Genomic DNA, 14,407 nt, shown 5'->3' with positions numbered 1-14,407 from the left:
GCTGCTGCTGCTGCTGCTGCTGCTGTTGATGCTGTTGATGTTGCTGCTGCTGCTGCTGCTGCTGTTGTTGCTGCTGCTGCTGCTGTTGCTGCTGCTGCTGCTGCTGCTGCTGCTGTTGATGGGGATGAAGACCGATGCCAGACGAACCTTGTTGCTGCTGCTCGCTGAGTGTTATCGAACGCTCAACGCCTTGAAGCGTTTGCTGCTGGAGGCCCGTCTGATCCGACGTCCAAGGGGTCCACTCGTCTCAGTAGTAACTGAATTTTCATGGTTGCTGATTGTTCTGCTGACTGACGACGTGCTGGAGAGTGAAACTCAAGGCTCGAGGATCGCTGTGAAGCCTCAGGGCCTGTTCTAATCGCTGCTCTTGCAATCGCAGCGCTTCCCCTGTTAAAACTTTTTATCGTCATGATCGTAGGATCTTGGAGTTCACGGAGGGAGCTGTGCGAAACTGACCAGACTAGATTTGCGGATGTTCGGACACCAGGTTTCTAATATGCCGAATGCAATTGTAATTATACATAAACGTCCGTAGTCTGCCAATGTTTGAACCAGGCGGATACGTTCATACGTCTGCTGGAACGTTTAAACATCGAAAGCAGAATGTTGGAATATTTGACGAACGAGACGTCTCCATTAATCATCTTCCAATTGTCTGGTACAAATTCACGCGAAACATCCGCAGTCTGCCGATCACGATCTCGAAGGATAAACTTACCAATATCGGGCGGTATGTTGTCTTGCTGAGACATCTGCTGGTTCGTGTGATGTCCAGGTATCCCGGAGGTGCTGCCTCCGTTGTGCTGTCCCAAATGATGTCTCACGTCTCCGCCAACCGCGGAACTGGCTGCCGCCGCTGCTGCCTGCGACACCTACCATCAAAGTACCAGCAACTTACTTTCCTATACTTTCTCTGTTTCGCGATGCAATCGACGACGATCGATAGTATTGACGGAAGAAGAATGAGTTATGAAATTCCATCATAAACGATCCGCGAGAAAGAAAGCACAGTCTACTCACAGCCAGTCTGAGCGCGGCTTCGGCTTGAGAACGCAGCAAGGCTTCCGCCTGCTGCATCCTCAGAGTCTGTTCCGATCCTGTTGCTTGAACTCCCTGCTGCTGCGGTCCCGTTGATCCTTGCGCACCACCGCTCATGTCACCGTTGTTGCCCATCCTCATTGCCGCCGCCAGGGACGCCATCTCCACCGGCGATAAATTCGGCGACACTGAATTCTGCAAACCTGTCGATCATATGCAAGTTGAGGTCTCATCTTCGAATCACGCCAGAGATCGCGTTGCGCGTGCACGTCGATACTCTCGAGGAGTGCGTGTTTGAAATCGTGATTGAAAATTAGTTCAGTTAAGAAGCAGGCTTCTCTCGATGCATGTTTCGATGTCATCTGCTCTAAATCAGTGAACTATCACCCATCGATACGTTCTGAGATCGAGAGGGCACCGTGCGCTTGGCGAGAGAAGATAAGGAAAGATCCTTGCGTTGGGGAAAAAACATAATTATAAATCAATCTTTATCGCTGGTAATTAGAACGAGCCAGGCGTATCTTTTCGTCGTTGAAGCATTGTCGTTCGTCACGATAAGAGCGGTATCGACGGCCTTGAACGGACGGAGGCTTTCTATCGCGACGATTCCTCGAAGCGATCCGGCCGATCGATCCGATCCAGCGACGACGAAGACGACGATGACGACGACGACGACGACGACTCGGGAACGCGAAGCGGATTCTTACTTACCCGCTGTCACCGCGGCGGCGGCCATCACTGCCATACGTTGTTGTTGCGACTGCATCTCGTCGTGGTACTGTTGCACGGAGCCTGGTTGACTTCCTGCTCGCAGCATCTCGCTCAGCTTGTTGCCACTCGGCCCCGGCGACGCCATGTTATTGTTGTTGTTATTGTTGTTATTGTTCAGCAGACCGGTACCTGCGCAAAAGTCTGCTCTCGTTAGTATGCTTTTGCACGGCCCCGGTTCCAGGACGGTGTGAAGTCGCGCTATACAAAACTACAATCTATAGAGTCGCATTAGTAAAAAAATGAGACGAGTATAAAACGACGGAGAGTGAGCTTGAGCGTTCGTATGACGAAATTACTCACACAAGAATTCGTGGATGATTTATTTTACTCAGATAAATGTGTAATAATAATAATAATAATAATAATAATAATAATAATAATAATAATAATAATAATAGTAATAATATTTACTACAATAACTCTCTCGCTGTGGTATCATCGAAGCTCGGCGATCATTGCTTAAAATGGTATAATGATACATTTCAAAAAACGTGTTTACACGAGAAAAAGTCGGTTGTCGGTTCTTGGTGTATCAAGACTGGGTTTACTCTAAGATATTATGTATTCACGGCACTCTACACGGATTATTCCAGACGACCATTTGCAAGAAGACGAGGAACAAGATCGGAGCGTACCAGGTTCACTACCGGCCGACGATAACCTTCCATTTCCACTGCTGCTGTCCGAATGAGCCGACGGCGAAGGGCACATTGGTGGTTGTTGTAAATTTTGAGGTCCGCCTGTTTGGCTTCCCAAAACACCCAATCCCGCACCTGTACACGAGAATCGTACATGTGGTTACCACGGTTGCTGCCTGACCTTCGAAATCCTCAATTCTCAACGTTTCAAGAGTTGAAACGAGTAGCTACGATTAACCTCATACCTAGACTCGAAGACGCGAGGATTTCTCTCTCCCGCCTCTCGGCGGCGGCGCGACTTAAAACGTATTGCGCCGCGAACTGATGCTTCGGGTCCATTCTCATGTGCTCCATGTGACTCAACAAACCTACCACAGCAAAGTAAATCGGTCTCGATTTAGAGTCTCGGTTAGTTGGACAATGGTTAGATCGCTATCGACTAAACGAAGAGATTCGATAATGTCATTAGAACGAAGGATATATGTATATAACGTACACCAAAGGACGAAAAATCGATAAAAAACGAAAAATGTAATAGCATGATACGTCACTTTTGATACATGATTTCTTTAGAATGGAGGATTATACTTACCGCTCTCGTGAGTGAAGACGGCTTGGCACACCGAGCACGGCCACATCCTGAGGCTTGTGCTAAGTTGACTGGTCTCAGGATGGCAGGCCAGGTGTTTCCTAAGACTACCCTCGTTGACGTAGTGTTTTCCGCACACTGGACACGGGTGGTTGGCGGTCCGTCGCTTCGCTAGGTAAACCCCGGCAACGGAGGTTGTGCAGTCAGCGGAGGGAACAATAGGGCGACACAATTTCAAGGTCAATGCTAAGCAGGATAAAGCTTCCCAAGGAACGAAAGCATCCCTCCTCCATCATCATCATCATCATCATCATCATCATATCATCATCATCATCATCATCAGCATCATATCATCATATCATCACCATCGTCATATCACCACCATCCTTATTATCATCCTTCTTCGTTCTTTTTTTTTCATTATCATCACCATTATCATCACCACCATCTTCATCATCATCATCATCATCATCATCATCATCATCATCCTCCTTCTCCTCCTCCTCCTCCTCCTCCACCTTATTTCTCACGCATTCGCGTGTACATACGCGCGTACGTACGTCGACATTCCAGTCGACCTCGAAGGCGAAGGGAGAATCCTTGCAGACACGGATAGCCGAGGACCAGGAGAGCACTGACCTCGGACGTACCGCGCGCTGCTTCTGCCGTTGCTGGCTCCCTTTCACGAGCGAGGTCGTCGGCCCAAAAACCAAGATACACACGCACGTACGCGCGCTTGCACGCTTATAGACGCACAAAGAAAAGTTCGACGAATCTCTCTCGTTCTCTCGCACTGTTTTTTTCCCCCTTTTCCTCCACTTGCGGAGGAAATGTTCGCTCTCTATTTAGATAGTTAGTTCGCTTCTTTCCCTCCGTTTCTCCGTTTTACGTATCATATATGTATATATATATGAGTATACGTACGTATATATATTTATTCACTCTCCGTTTTTTTTCTCGGTTTCTCTCGACAGAGAAGAGATTCCGGCAATCATCCGGATGGACGACAGTGGAAAACGTTATCATCCGTTTATATTCCGTTTTATTTTATCTTTATAACGGTGTATTCCGTTCACGAAAGATGGGTTACTTACATTCTCTCTATATCACTATTATGCGAAAAGACACCAGGTCGATACTGGCACTTTGGTTCTACGTTACTGTGTTAGAAAACGATGGAGGAAACGAGACACAACGCGTTCGGGGGAAAAAAAAAAAAAATAAAAAAATAAAAAAAATAAAAAAGAAGAAAACGGTTGCATGCGGTTTTCGTAAAGAGATTCTCATTAAAACTTGGCGCACGTCCGCGCACGTCGATCGTTCTTCTCTGTACGTCTATCTTATATTTCATCTGTATGCCCACACACTTGACAGAAACACGCACAAAATTCGGAACGAGACACCCTTTTCTTTTCTTTTCTTTCATTTCTTTTTTTTTTTTTTTGTGAAGCACCGGTTTTTATATTAGCGAATAGTAGTACGCATAGTATTAGTTGGGCGAGTGCGCTAAGTGCTACACCCCCTTTTTCCGTTCAGCGAAACAGTACGAAGAAGTGACAGGACAATGTGTGCATATCGCCCGCGCCAAAGCAAGTTCTTAGGTGGGGGATGTGAAACGTACTTAAATACTAAGGACGAGCCACCCCTCGTGTCTCGAGGAGCGATCGTTCCACCTCTCTCGCTTTCTCTCTCTTTTTAGACTTACTCGCAATTAAGGCACCCTCGTTACGTCTATCTCCGTTCTTTCTTTCTCCTTGGCGGGAATTCTCGCGAGAAACCCTCGTTAGCCTGGTGTGTTAGAAAGGACGGACGGAATCCCCAGCAAAAGTCCTGAGAGACCAACGGGGTAAGAACCGATCGTAGAGAACTCGAAAACGTCTTGCGATTAGCCCGATCTTAATCTAACGGAAGATCGATCACTTTCCTCGTGTCTATGCAATTCTCCAACTAGGTGTACATACGTACGTACGTACAACGCGTCGCGATCGTCTACGAGTCGTTGTTCTTCACCCCGTCGCGTCTCCCAAAGACGGAAGCGCAAGAAAATTTGATTATCGCGTTTGAACGATCGTGCGTTAGTCTGAGAGACAGATAGTTGTAGCAGCGTTAGTGCGTAAAAAAAAAAAAAAAAAAAAAAAAAAAAAAAAACAGATATAATTGTAGATAGTTTTTCTCTTTCTTTTTTTCTACGGCATCGATACATGTGAAACAACAACAGAAAGAGAGAGGGAGAAAGAAGAAAATAAACAGCCAGGAGAAAGAAAGACCGAAACGGACGAAGACCGAGGGTGCGCTCGACTATCGTAGATACTTACTGGCAACGCCGGAGGCATTCGGATCCTTGTGGGTGTGCTTCATGTGCTCCATGAGAGCTTCGCCACCGAGGAAGAGTTTGTGGCAGACAGGACAGCTGGTTGCGTTCGGGCCGCCGATCAGGGCGGCGTGTTGCTGGAACACAACACGCTGTTGCAACTCCTTTTTTGAAGGCCGGAAGAAGAGGAACACCGGAAGCAGGCACACGCGGCGCACCGGTAGAGAGCCGACCCACAGAATACCACCACAGAGTCGCGAACCAGAAGCGCAGGACAGGCAGCGCACAGAACAGAACGATTGACCAGTGAGAGTTAGGGTACCGATTTACTGCCGCCACCACGAACTACTTTTTTTTTTTTTTCGTTTTGCAAAAGGGAATTCACCTCGAGTGTCTGGCAGAGGGGAACATTTAGGGAGAAGATTTATTCGGGCGTCGAAGCTGACTGACGGATCGTAAGTTGTTGATGGTCGATGGAACCTGTGATGATGGATGAAACTGGACGGATGAATGGATTGTTGATTGACATGACGCGTGGTTGTCGCGAGGAAAGTAAAAGTGTTATCTTTTTTTTTTTCTTTCTTTCTTTCGTAGATTCCTAGAATGTAAATTGGCGAAAGGGGGAGTGTACGGAGCGGAAAGGACGTATACGAGAGAGGGATAGAAAGGAGAAAGCAAAAGCCCAGACAGACGAATGTATAAAAAGCGTGAGGTCTGAAGAACGATCGGAACGAACGAACTGAACGCGATCAGAACAAGGATTCTGTATGATGGCTATTTAAAACAAAAAGTAACGTACAGCTTTGGCGGAACCATGGATCTCCGATTGATCTCGCACGACCTCACAGATGAACGGGAATGCAAAGCATAGATCAAATGACTAGCTACTACGACACAATTGCGATGGCCTTTGCCGCAGTTATCGGTTTAATCGTCGACGATCGGTAATTCTTGCAATATACGTTTCTTTGTATCTGATATAATCGACGGATTATGATCGACGAGTGCTTGACAAAGGCCATCCTTTAAACAGATAATATGAAGAGTAATGAACGAAATTCGACGTCCTCATTGCAATAGTATCTGTCTCCGTCATTGGCGACCTCGCGTTAAGGCACAATTCCGCGGATCGAACGTTGTTTACGGTTTTGAATCGTTCTCTCGTTTCCTTTCCTTTTTCTTTTCTTTTTCGCGGATATTTTTCTCTACCTCGCGTCTCTCATTTTAGTTCCCTCTCTTTTCTCTCTCGCACACGCGCGAAGGTCGGTTATACGCACACGAGGCGGTAGGGGCACGCGCTTGTAGGAAAAACATGGCGGTCAACCTTGCTCGAAAGAGTGTGTTTAAAACGGAGAGAAAAAGAATACGAAAAGGAAGGAAAGAAGAAGGAGAAGGTGGGAGGAAGGAAAGGCTAAAACGAGACCAGACGGCAATGACCCGAAAGTTTTCGGGTCTTCACTCCTCGGGATCTCGTTCCTTTCTTCCTGCCTGCCCTCTCCCCGTCCCCATCGTTTTCGATATACACACGACGCATCCTTCTTTTCTCTTACGCTTCTTCCATCTCTTCTCCTTCTCCTCCTGCTCCTCCTTTTTCATCGCGGGCGAGTCGTCCTTCTCTCTTTTTCTCATTCTTTCTCTCCCCCTTTTCCCTGCCTGTCCCTCCCCGGCCGGACCGACCCGAACCCGTGCCGTTTCTTTTCTTCCCGGACCTGGGACAACCGCGATCGAGTTGGGAACGATCAACCCAAACGAGGAGGAGAGATCCGAATCTTGGGCAGGACCAGTTTAAAATAACACCAGACGTCGTTGACCCTACGTCTTTCGGCTGGCCTTTTTCTTACGCCTCGACTTCCCCCCTTCTAAGATTCTTCACTCGCGACGCCAATTTTCCAATGAATATTTTTAGCTACCACTCGCGTGCGTTTCCACGTTTCGCACGCCGTTTCGGTCACACCTAGCCTCTCTCCACCTAGCTCGTTAATTTCGTCGCTTTCGTTAATTTCATTTTCGTGGATTCATTTCGTTAATTTCATCTATATTCTCTCCCCTTCGCTCAACGCGCGAAACAATAAAACCGAGTGCGTTCGATGCTTGATCTCTGCTTGATACCTGGCCCGCGGAAACTTCCTTGGCCTAATTGAGAACTGAAGCCGCCGCGAACGATAAACGTTCGAGCGAGAAACGAAACGAGAGAAAAATATACGTAGCAGAGAATGATGGAACGCGGGTGCATCAATGAATCGCAAGTTTAGAGGGTCCTTGCCCCTTGGCCGTTCCCTCAGCGCGGCAAACCGCTTTCTTCTTTTTACTCGCGGCGAAAACACCCACGCTCGCCTCCTCGTCGTGTCGTCGTCGTGTTCTTCTTTCACGATAGGCGATATTCTTCCCAAGGCACGCCTCTCCGGTTGTTTTTGACGGGCCAAAGCCCCGGCGTCCTTCTTTCTTCCCGGACCTAGGGCAAGCCCGAGCCGGTTGAACCGACACACGAAGAAGAAGATGCTGGGCCATCGACGTCGTCGGCGTCGTTGGTGCTGTTGTTGTTGCTGCTGGTGCTGATGCTGGTGCTGCTGCATGTAAGTTATTCTCGGAGGGAGGCTGCGGTCCGTAGGTTCGACGCCCCGACCTGGCCCAACTGGAAAAAACCGGTTTCTTCGTTGCGCTCTTCCTTTTTTGCCTGCATCCTCGCTTTTTGCACCGCGAATACCTCGACTCTCCTTCTGCTGCCCCGCTCTCTTTCTCTTCGTTCCTTTTCCGTGCGCTCCGTCCTCCTCTTTCTCTTCTCTTTTACCCATGCCCCGATCCTCTCTTTGCTCCTTTCTCTTTGCCTCTCTCTGTCTTACTCTCTTTCTTTCTCTCTCGTTGCACGCTGGTTGCAGGAGAGTGGTGCAGCAGCAGCGTGGGCGAATCCCCAAGGGACTTTATGATTCGCCGTGACCAGATTCATCTCTGCTCGACTGTACGTGCTTGCTGGCCGCGAGCACAGCGCACCTTTATTCCCAATTCCACGCTTCCTGGTCCTTCGGACAGGCTCGATGCGTTTCTAGGTTCAGCTACGGCTTCGCTGTAGAGAGCTTTCTCGGTTTATTTTTTCTTTTTCTTTTTTTTTTTTTTTCTTTTTTAATAGACAAAGGATTCTTGTCGTTCTGTTCCCGTCTCCCCTCCATCCCTCCTTTTTTTAATTTTTATTTTGCAACGAGATAACGCGTCAAATTGCATCTCCGCTATCCCCGCGCCCTGCAGCGATAACTATTTATCTGGTCAAACTCCTTGGTGTGTTTAAGCTCGGGCCAGGGAGTGGCGTAAAAAGGAAGTGGGTGTGAGCACACGCGTAGCGATGCGTGACGCTGGGCTTCGTGGAGCCATTTTGTGTCGAGAGAAAAGGGACCATCTTCGATCGACTCGAAGAAAATCAAGTGTGAAAACGACGTATCAACGACCTCGACGTCGCCGCGTTTCGATTCACGCGTTGCTCTTCTGTTCGTCGCATCAAATCGCTTCCGCTTTTCCTTTCTCTCTCTCTCTCTCTCTCTCTCTCTCTCTCTCTCTCTCTCTCTCGATCCGCCACGGACACGTGCTTTACACGACAATTGTTTGATAAAAGATTCGCAAAAAATTGCAGCGAAACGGCAGAGGGTTCCTCTGTTTTCCTCGAGCAAAGCGATAAAATCCCGAAGGCCGTTCTCGCGGCGCGCAATTCTTTTCGCGTCATTTCTCTCTTCTTTTTCCTCTTTTTTTTCCGCCAGCCGTGCTCCTTTCCTTGGCTTTTTTAGCCGCAACGAGGCCGCGAGCCTCGCCGGCAGACAACCTTCGTACGATACTCGGTTACACCAACAAACGAAGTCTGTAAAAGATATTCCGTTGACCGGTTGTCTTGCACTTTCAGCGTCGGGTCCCTTCGAGAACGCTGCTTGCTTGGAAACGATGTTTGTTTCGCAAGCGCGCGTGATATCATCGCGTTATCTATCGAAATCCTCTTTCCATCATTTTTCTTCGTATTTTTTTTTCTTCCTCTTCTTCTTCTTCTTCTTCTTCTTCTTCTTTGCGTATTTTTCTCTTTACGTAAATAACAGCGAACGATCGGAACGGAACTTCTTGAACGATAATTCATTACGGTCGTTCGACCGTTACGAAAATATCTGATATTGTTGTTGGACCACTACGCTTCGTTGACACGAGCACGCAGTTAAAAAAAAATTGGGATCGTGAATATTGAATGAACGCGGTATGAAATAATCCGCGGCGAGACACGGCGTGATTTCTTTCATTAAGACCTGTTTGGTTTCATCCCCCCCTCTTCTCTCTCTCTCTCTCTCTCTCTCTCTCTCTCTCTCTCTTTCATTTTCACTCTCTGGTTGTCTCTTTTTTCTCCCTTTTGTGTCACCTATCGCGTATTATTCCAGGCCGACGTGTTTTTTTTTCCCGAGCGTATCACGCGCTGGTAATCCGCGGGTTATGCGTGTCCGATCACCTCCCCCGGAGGAGCAAGAGGAGGAAAGACGAGCGGGGATTGGGAGAAAGAAAAAAAAAAAAACTGTAACTACCGGCGAAAGGGTTGAGAATGCAGCTTCCCCCCGTGTTGTGCCAATAGCAGTTTCGACGCGACCCTCTAACGCCTTCGTTACTAGGAGAGTTCAAAAAAAGAAAAAGAAAAAAACGCAGGGGTGTTGCACAATGGAGAGAAATCCCACCCCAGCCGAATCGGCGCGGGAATGATTTCATTAGGTCTCGGTCGGCGATGGAGTGTGTGTACACGGTGGCGTAAGAGAGAAGCGAAAAAAAGGGGCTCGCAGAGGCGGAGACTGTGCAAAAAATTAATATCGAGGGGAACCGGCGCGAGGCTGGGGATGAAGAGAGAGTGTGAGAGTGTGTGTGTGAGAGAGAGAGAGAGAGAGAGAGAGAGAGAAAAGAAAAAAAATGGTCGGAATAGACGAGAGGAGATTTCATTAGATTGAAATGCATGGACGCGTTGATTTCTGAGTTGATCTGACTCTGATGGTGGACGTGAACGAAACGATGGTCGCGGAAAAATCTGACATCGCTCGGAAGAAAAGAAGTTTTGGACAGAGTGGTCCACCACTCCCCGTTTCGCGTGAACGCACTTCGCCACGAAAGGCCGTGTCCCACATTTCTATTTTAACGTCGTAAAAGAAGCAAAGAACGAGATCCTTCTGGAGACTCGCCAGGCAACGATGTTGCACCGTCGAGGGAACGTTAACGTTCGGAGAGACATGCGGCTGACACTCGCGCGGGAAATCGTCGAAATCACGTCAGAAAACGTGTGGCGTAGGGGTGTAAAAAAGCAAAAAAATTGCGTGCACCCTGTTTCTCAGGTGATTCGGAGCAGCTTCGATCGATTCGAAGGACGACTCTTAGAGACAGATACGAGTGTGTTAACACAGAGGCGCGACGCGGTGTACAACGAGGCGAACGCGTACGATTTTCTGGAGCGATAAGACGGAGAAACGACGCCGGGGAATCGTTAGATCGTGCGTATCGAGGCTTTTAATGTAGCCAATTATCACGGCGGATGCAAAGGACACGATCAATTAACGAACGCCAGATACTAGACAAACATGGAACGTATTTCGTATTTCCTCGTAGTTTCATCGAGTTTAAAGGAGGAAAAGAGGTGTTGGGTGTGGGGGTGGGGGCAAGAGGAGGGGCAGAGGAAATCGATGGAAAGAGAACGACTCGCGGTTTCCTCGTTACTCTGCCATGGACAAATGAAACGTGAAATTTTGCAAGCATATCGGAATTACACCCGAAAGGAATTCCCATGGGCAGTGCCGCATTTTGACCCGATCATTTTACCTTTAATCGTTGCCATGGGTACTTGGAACACTGCGACAAAGAGAGACCAGCATGAAATGAAGATCAATTTGCATTAATTCGAGATAATTAAATATCGTTTAGATTCAGTTGCATTTTTTTTTTTCAGAATGCCCACACTCCAACGTCCCTTGCTCGATTGCAAAGAGTATAAACAAGCGTTTCGTTCGCAATTCGACGGTGCTTTTACGCGCACTGAAACTCGTTCTCGCGCGACGAAGTGAAATTTGGATCAGAATGGCGAATCAGAGTTTCTCCTCAATTGAAAAATTGTACGAAACAGAAAGAACGAGTGAATACCACAACGGGGGGGAAAAACAAAAAAAAAAAGAAAAAAAAGAAAAAAAAGGAAAAAAACAAAGATGTAAAAGAGATGTAAAAGGTACGGTAAGCAAAGTTAAAGAAGCAGCGTAACGGACGCGGCACGGTTTTTAAAACACGGGAATGAATCCCCGTGGCGAGGAAAAATAAATCTAATGGCTAACGAGTTTTTACCGAGCTCCGCGCTTGGGCAATTAAGAAGAGGGTAGAGGGGCACGATGGGAAGACCCCGGAGGTGAGTTGGAAGAAGGTCGAAGGTACGAGAAAGTCCGCCAGCAGAAAGGGTTGTATCGTGTTGCACGACATTCAACCCTTGTACCGCTAAACTACAGATAAATACGAAAGCTCTGTGCCACGCAAAAGTGGGTAAGACGTGACGGAGAAGCAGCGAAGAAACCAGACACGGGCGAGTTCGCAGTGCTTTGGGATTTCTGACGCGTTTCTGCTACTTTTTTTTTTTCTTTTACTTTCCTATCGTTTAGCGTTTCCTTTCTCTCTCTCTCTCTCTCTCTCTCTCTATCCCTGATCGCGTCGAATAGATTTAACGCTCGAGAGAGAGGACGTCGTTGAACGACGCCCGACGAAAAAGGGTGGGCGGGGGTGAGATCCGTTTGAAATTGATTTCCTCGATCGAACTAGTCCGTTCTTCCCGTCGAATGGTCTCTTGTCTTTTAACGGGAAGTTTCCGAACGTGTAAAGCTCACGTGAATTCGAAGAAACATCGGCCCCGGTTCTCTCTCGGCTGGCTCGGAACAAAGAAAAGGGATAACACAGTTCATAAGACGCACGAAGGAGGCGTAGAAGGAGGAAATCTAAGTTTCTACGGCTGGCTACCGATCGTTCCTGTATAATACATTTACGCTCCGGCCTATTATAATATTGTACTCGGAGTGTATTGTCTTTCTCGGCTCGGGATAATGTTTCGTCGACACGCCAGGCCTCGACCCACAGTGTAACTCTTTCATTTCCCCTTTCTCTTGCTCTCTTTCTCCTACTTTTGCTCTCTGCCTCTCCCTCTCCCTTCTTCACCTTCTCCTTCTTCTTCTTCTTCTTCTTCTGCTGCTTTTTCCTTCTTCTTCTTCTTCTTCTTCTTCTTCTTCTTCTCGTTTTAAACAACGATCCATTAGCTATCAGGGTAGCTCGACGAAGAGGTGGGGCTAGATAGCCTGGAATAGCGAAAACAATTTCAAGAAATCTGCCCCGGCGAAAATTCGATTAGCCGGGCAAGATGGGCTCGAGCTCTCTCTCCGTTTGTTTCGTTTCGTTTTATTTTCGCCAGGCGGACGGACTCTGTTTCTGTCGCGCTGGCGGCTTTTAATTACTTCTCCGCACTCTCTCGCGACGTTCTCGTGCTCGTCTCTCTTCTTCTCCTTCTATTTCTTCTCTCTCGTCTTCTTCTTCCTCTTCCTCTTTCTCCTCTTCATCCTCTTCTTCTTCTCCTTCTCCTTCTTCTTTTACTATTTCATCTTCTTCTCAGTTTCTTTTTATACCCCGGAACTCGCGCGCTACAAAGACGCTCACTGTACGCGCGGGCTACTTTTAACTCGAGCCGTTTTCTTTCTCTCCCCTTCCCTCACCCGCGCCGACGCCGCGCCTGGATCTCGTCATTTTATTAAAACGCGTTTGTCCGTGATTTCGCGACGAACGCGAGTTCCGCGTGCACGTCCGCTTTCCGTAGGTGGAAAGTCGAATTCCCCGGTACAGTTCTTGTCGGAGATTTATAGGGTCACGGAACGTGGGAGGGACGCCCAGAACAGGAGGCTTTAGCCGAGGATTAGCTTTCAATTAAAAGGATCTCGTCGGAGCGGAGCGTGTTAAAAGAACGGATATTTATTGCCCAGAAAGCGGCAGTGCAACTTGGATTACGGTCGCGTGGCTTGCGTTCGACGCACCTGATTCCGCACCGTTTCACAAAACGATTTAAAATCCTTTTAAAGGGGTTCTCGATCGGAGAAAGAAGAAGAAAGAAAAAAAAAAAGAAAAAAAGAACAGGAGAAAAAGTAGAAAAGGAGGAAAGGAAGAAAGAAGAAGAAAACGCGTTTCGATCTGTTCCTTCTTCCAAGAGGAGCAAGCGAAATACCAAACGACGAGAACGGACTAAATTAATTAGACTCGGTGTTATCGAGAGCCAGGCACGGTAGCAAGAGGTGACTTTACTGGTATACCGGTTAGAACGTCGTTCGTCGAACGTCGATCATGGTATTAATGATTGAAACTGTTGTCGGAGTTTACCGTGTATCCTCTTTTAGACCACTTACAAGGAGATGGCCAGTTTACGACTGGTTACGCAACGTGCCTGGCCTAATTGGCCAGGATAAAAAGAAGCCGATTGGGTTTTTCGCTGCGGCGAAAGAAGCGCGAGAAGACGAGCAAAGAGGAACAAGAGAAAAGACCCGAGTCACGGACGGCACGTCGACAGATGCCTTCCCACGTTTTTTCGTCAAGACATGTGCCTGGCGCGGCGAAAGGGTTGAGAAATTCAGTTGGCCGACAACCGAACACCGAAGCAAAAAACCACCCCACGGTACAAGATTCCTCTGGTAATCGCTACGTGCCGCGATTCACCGCCAGGGGTGAATTCGATTAAGTGTCGGGGGACTGCGATCTTTTTCCCAGATCATCCGATTTTTTTTCCCTCCTCTCTCTCCCTTTCTCTTTCTCTTTCTCTCTTTTCTCTCGCCACGTCCGATCTGCAATGCACGACGCTGCTTAGGTAGGATTCTGTTCTCCAAACACGGGATTGACGCGTCAATGAACACGGATTGTTCGTTCCCGTTGTTCTTCGAACTCGAGGAGTTTTTCGAGTCATCGTGTGCTTGTTCGTTGGGCTAGCACGCTAAAACGAACACTGTGCTCTTGACACTTGCTTCTTCTCCAACGATTTCTTTTTTTTCCTTTTTTTTTTTTTTT

General features: G+C 47.8%; 1 protein-coding gene across 18 annotated transcripts in view; it reads right to left on the bottom strand.

The window, feature by feature from the left end:
• Positions 1 to 240: 240 nt before the first annotated feature.
• Positions 241 to 14,407, bottom strand: part of LOC122534971 (zinc finger protein 853-like) — a 63,447-nt gene continuing 49,280 nt past the window's right edge. For 5 of the 18 annotated variants that reach the window (XM_043666099.1, XM_043666087.1, XM_043666089.1 and 2 more), the window contains 9 exons: positions 11,159 to 11,188; positions 5,352 to 5,511; positions 3,040 to 3,252; positions 2,693 to 2,815; positions 2,445 to 2,582; positions 1,750 to 1,950; positions 1,021 to 1,241; positions 719 to 872; positions 241 to 396 (listed from right to left, as the gene is read on the bottom strand). In XM_043666099.1, the coding sequence (XP_043522034.1) occupies positions 266 to 396; positions 719 to 872; positions 1,021 to 1,241; positions 1,750 to 1,950; positions 2,445 to 2,582; positions 2,693 to 2,815; positions 3,040 to 3,252; positions 5,352 to 5,511; positions 11,159 to 11,188 (1,371 nt within the window). In that variant the 3' untranslated portion in view covers positions 241 to 265. Of the gene's footprint in view, positions 397 to 718; positions 873 to 1,020; positions 1,242 to 1,749; positions 1,951 to 2,220; positions 2,583 to 2,692; positions 2,816 to 3,039; positions 3,253 to 5,351; positions 5,512 to 11,158; positions 11,189 to 14,407 lie in introns of those variants that run through there. The other 13 variants (XM_043666092.1, XM_043666094.1, XM_043666096.1 and 10 more) reach the window with 8 other exon arrangements.

The sequence above is a fragment of the Frieseomelitta varia genome, unplaced genomic scaffold (assembly GCF_011392965.1).
Source record: "Frieseomelitta varia isolate USP_RPSP 00005682 unplaced genomic scaffold, Fvar_1.2 scaffold_653, whole genome shotgun sequence".
Lineage (NCBI taxonomy): Eukaryota > Metazoa > Arthropoda > Insecta > Hymenoptera > Apidae > Frieseomelitta > Frieseomelitta varia.
The sequence above is the reverse complement of the archived record's forward strand: the minus strand, read 5'-3'. Positions and strand labels throughout refer to the sequence as shown.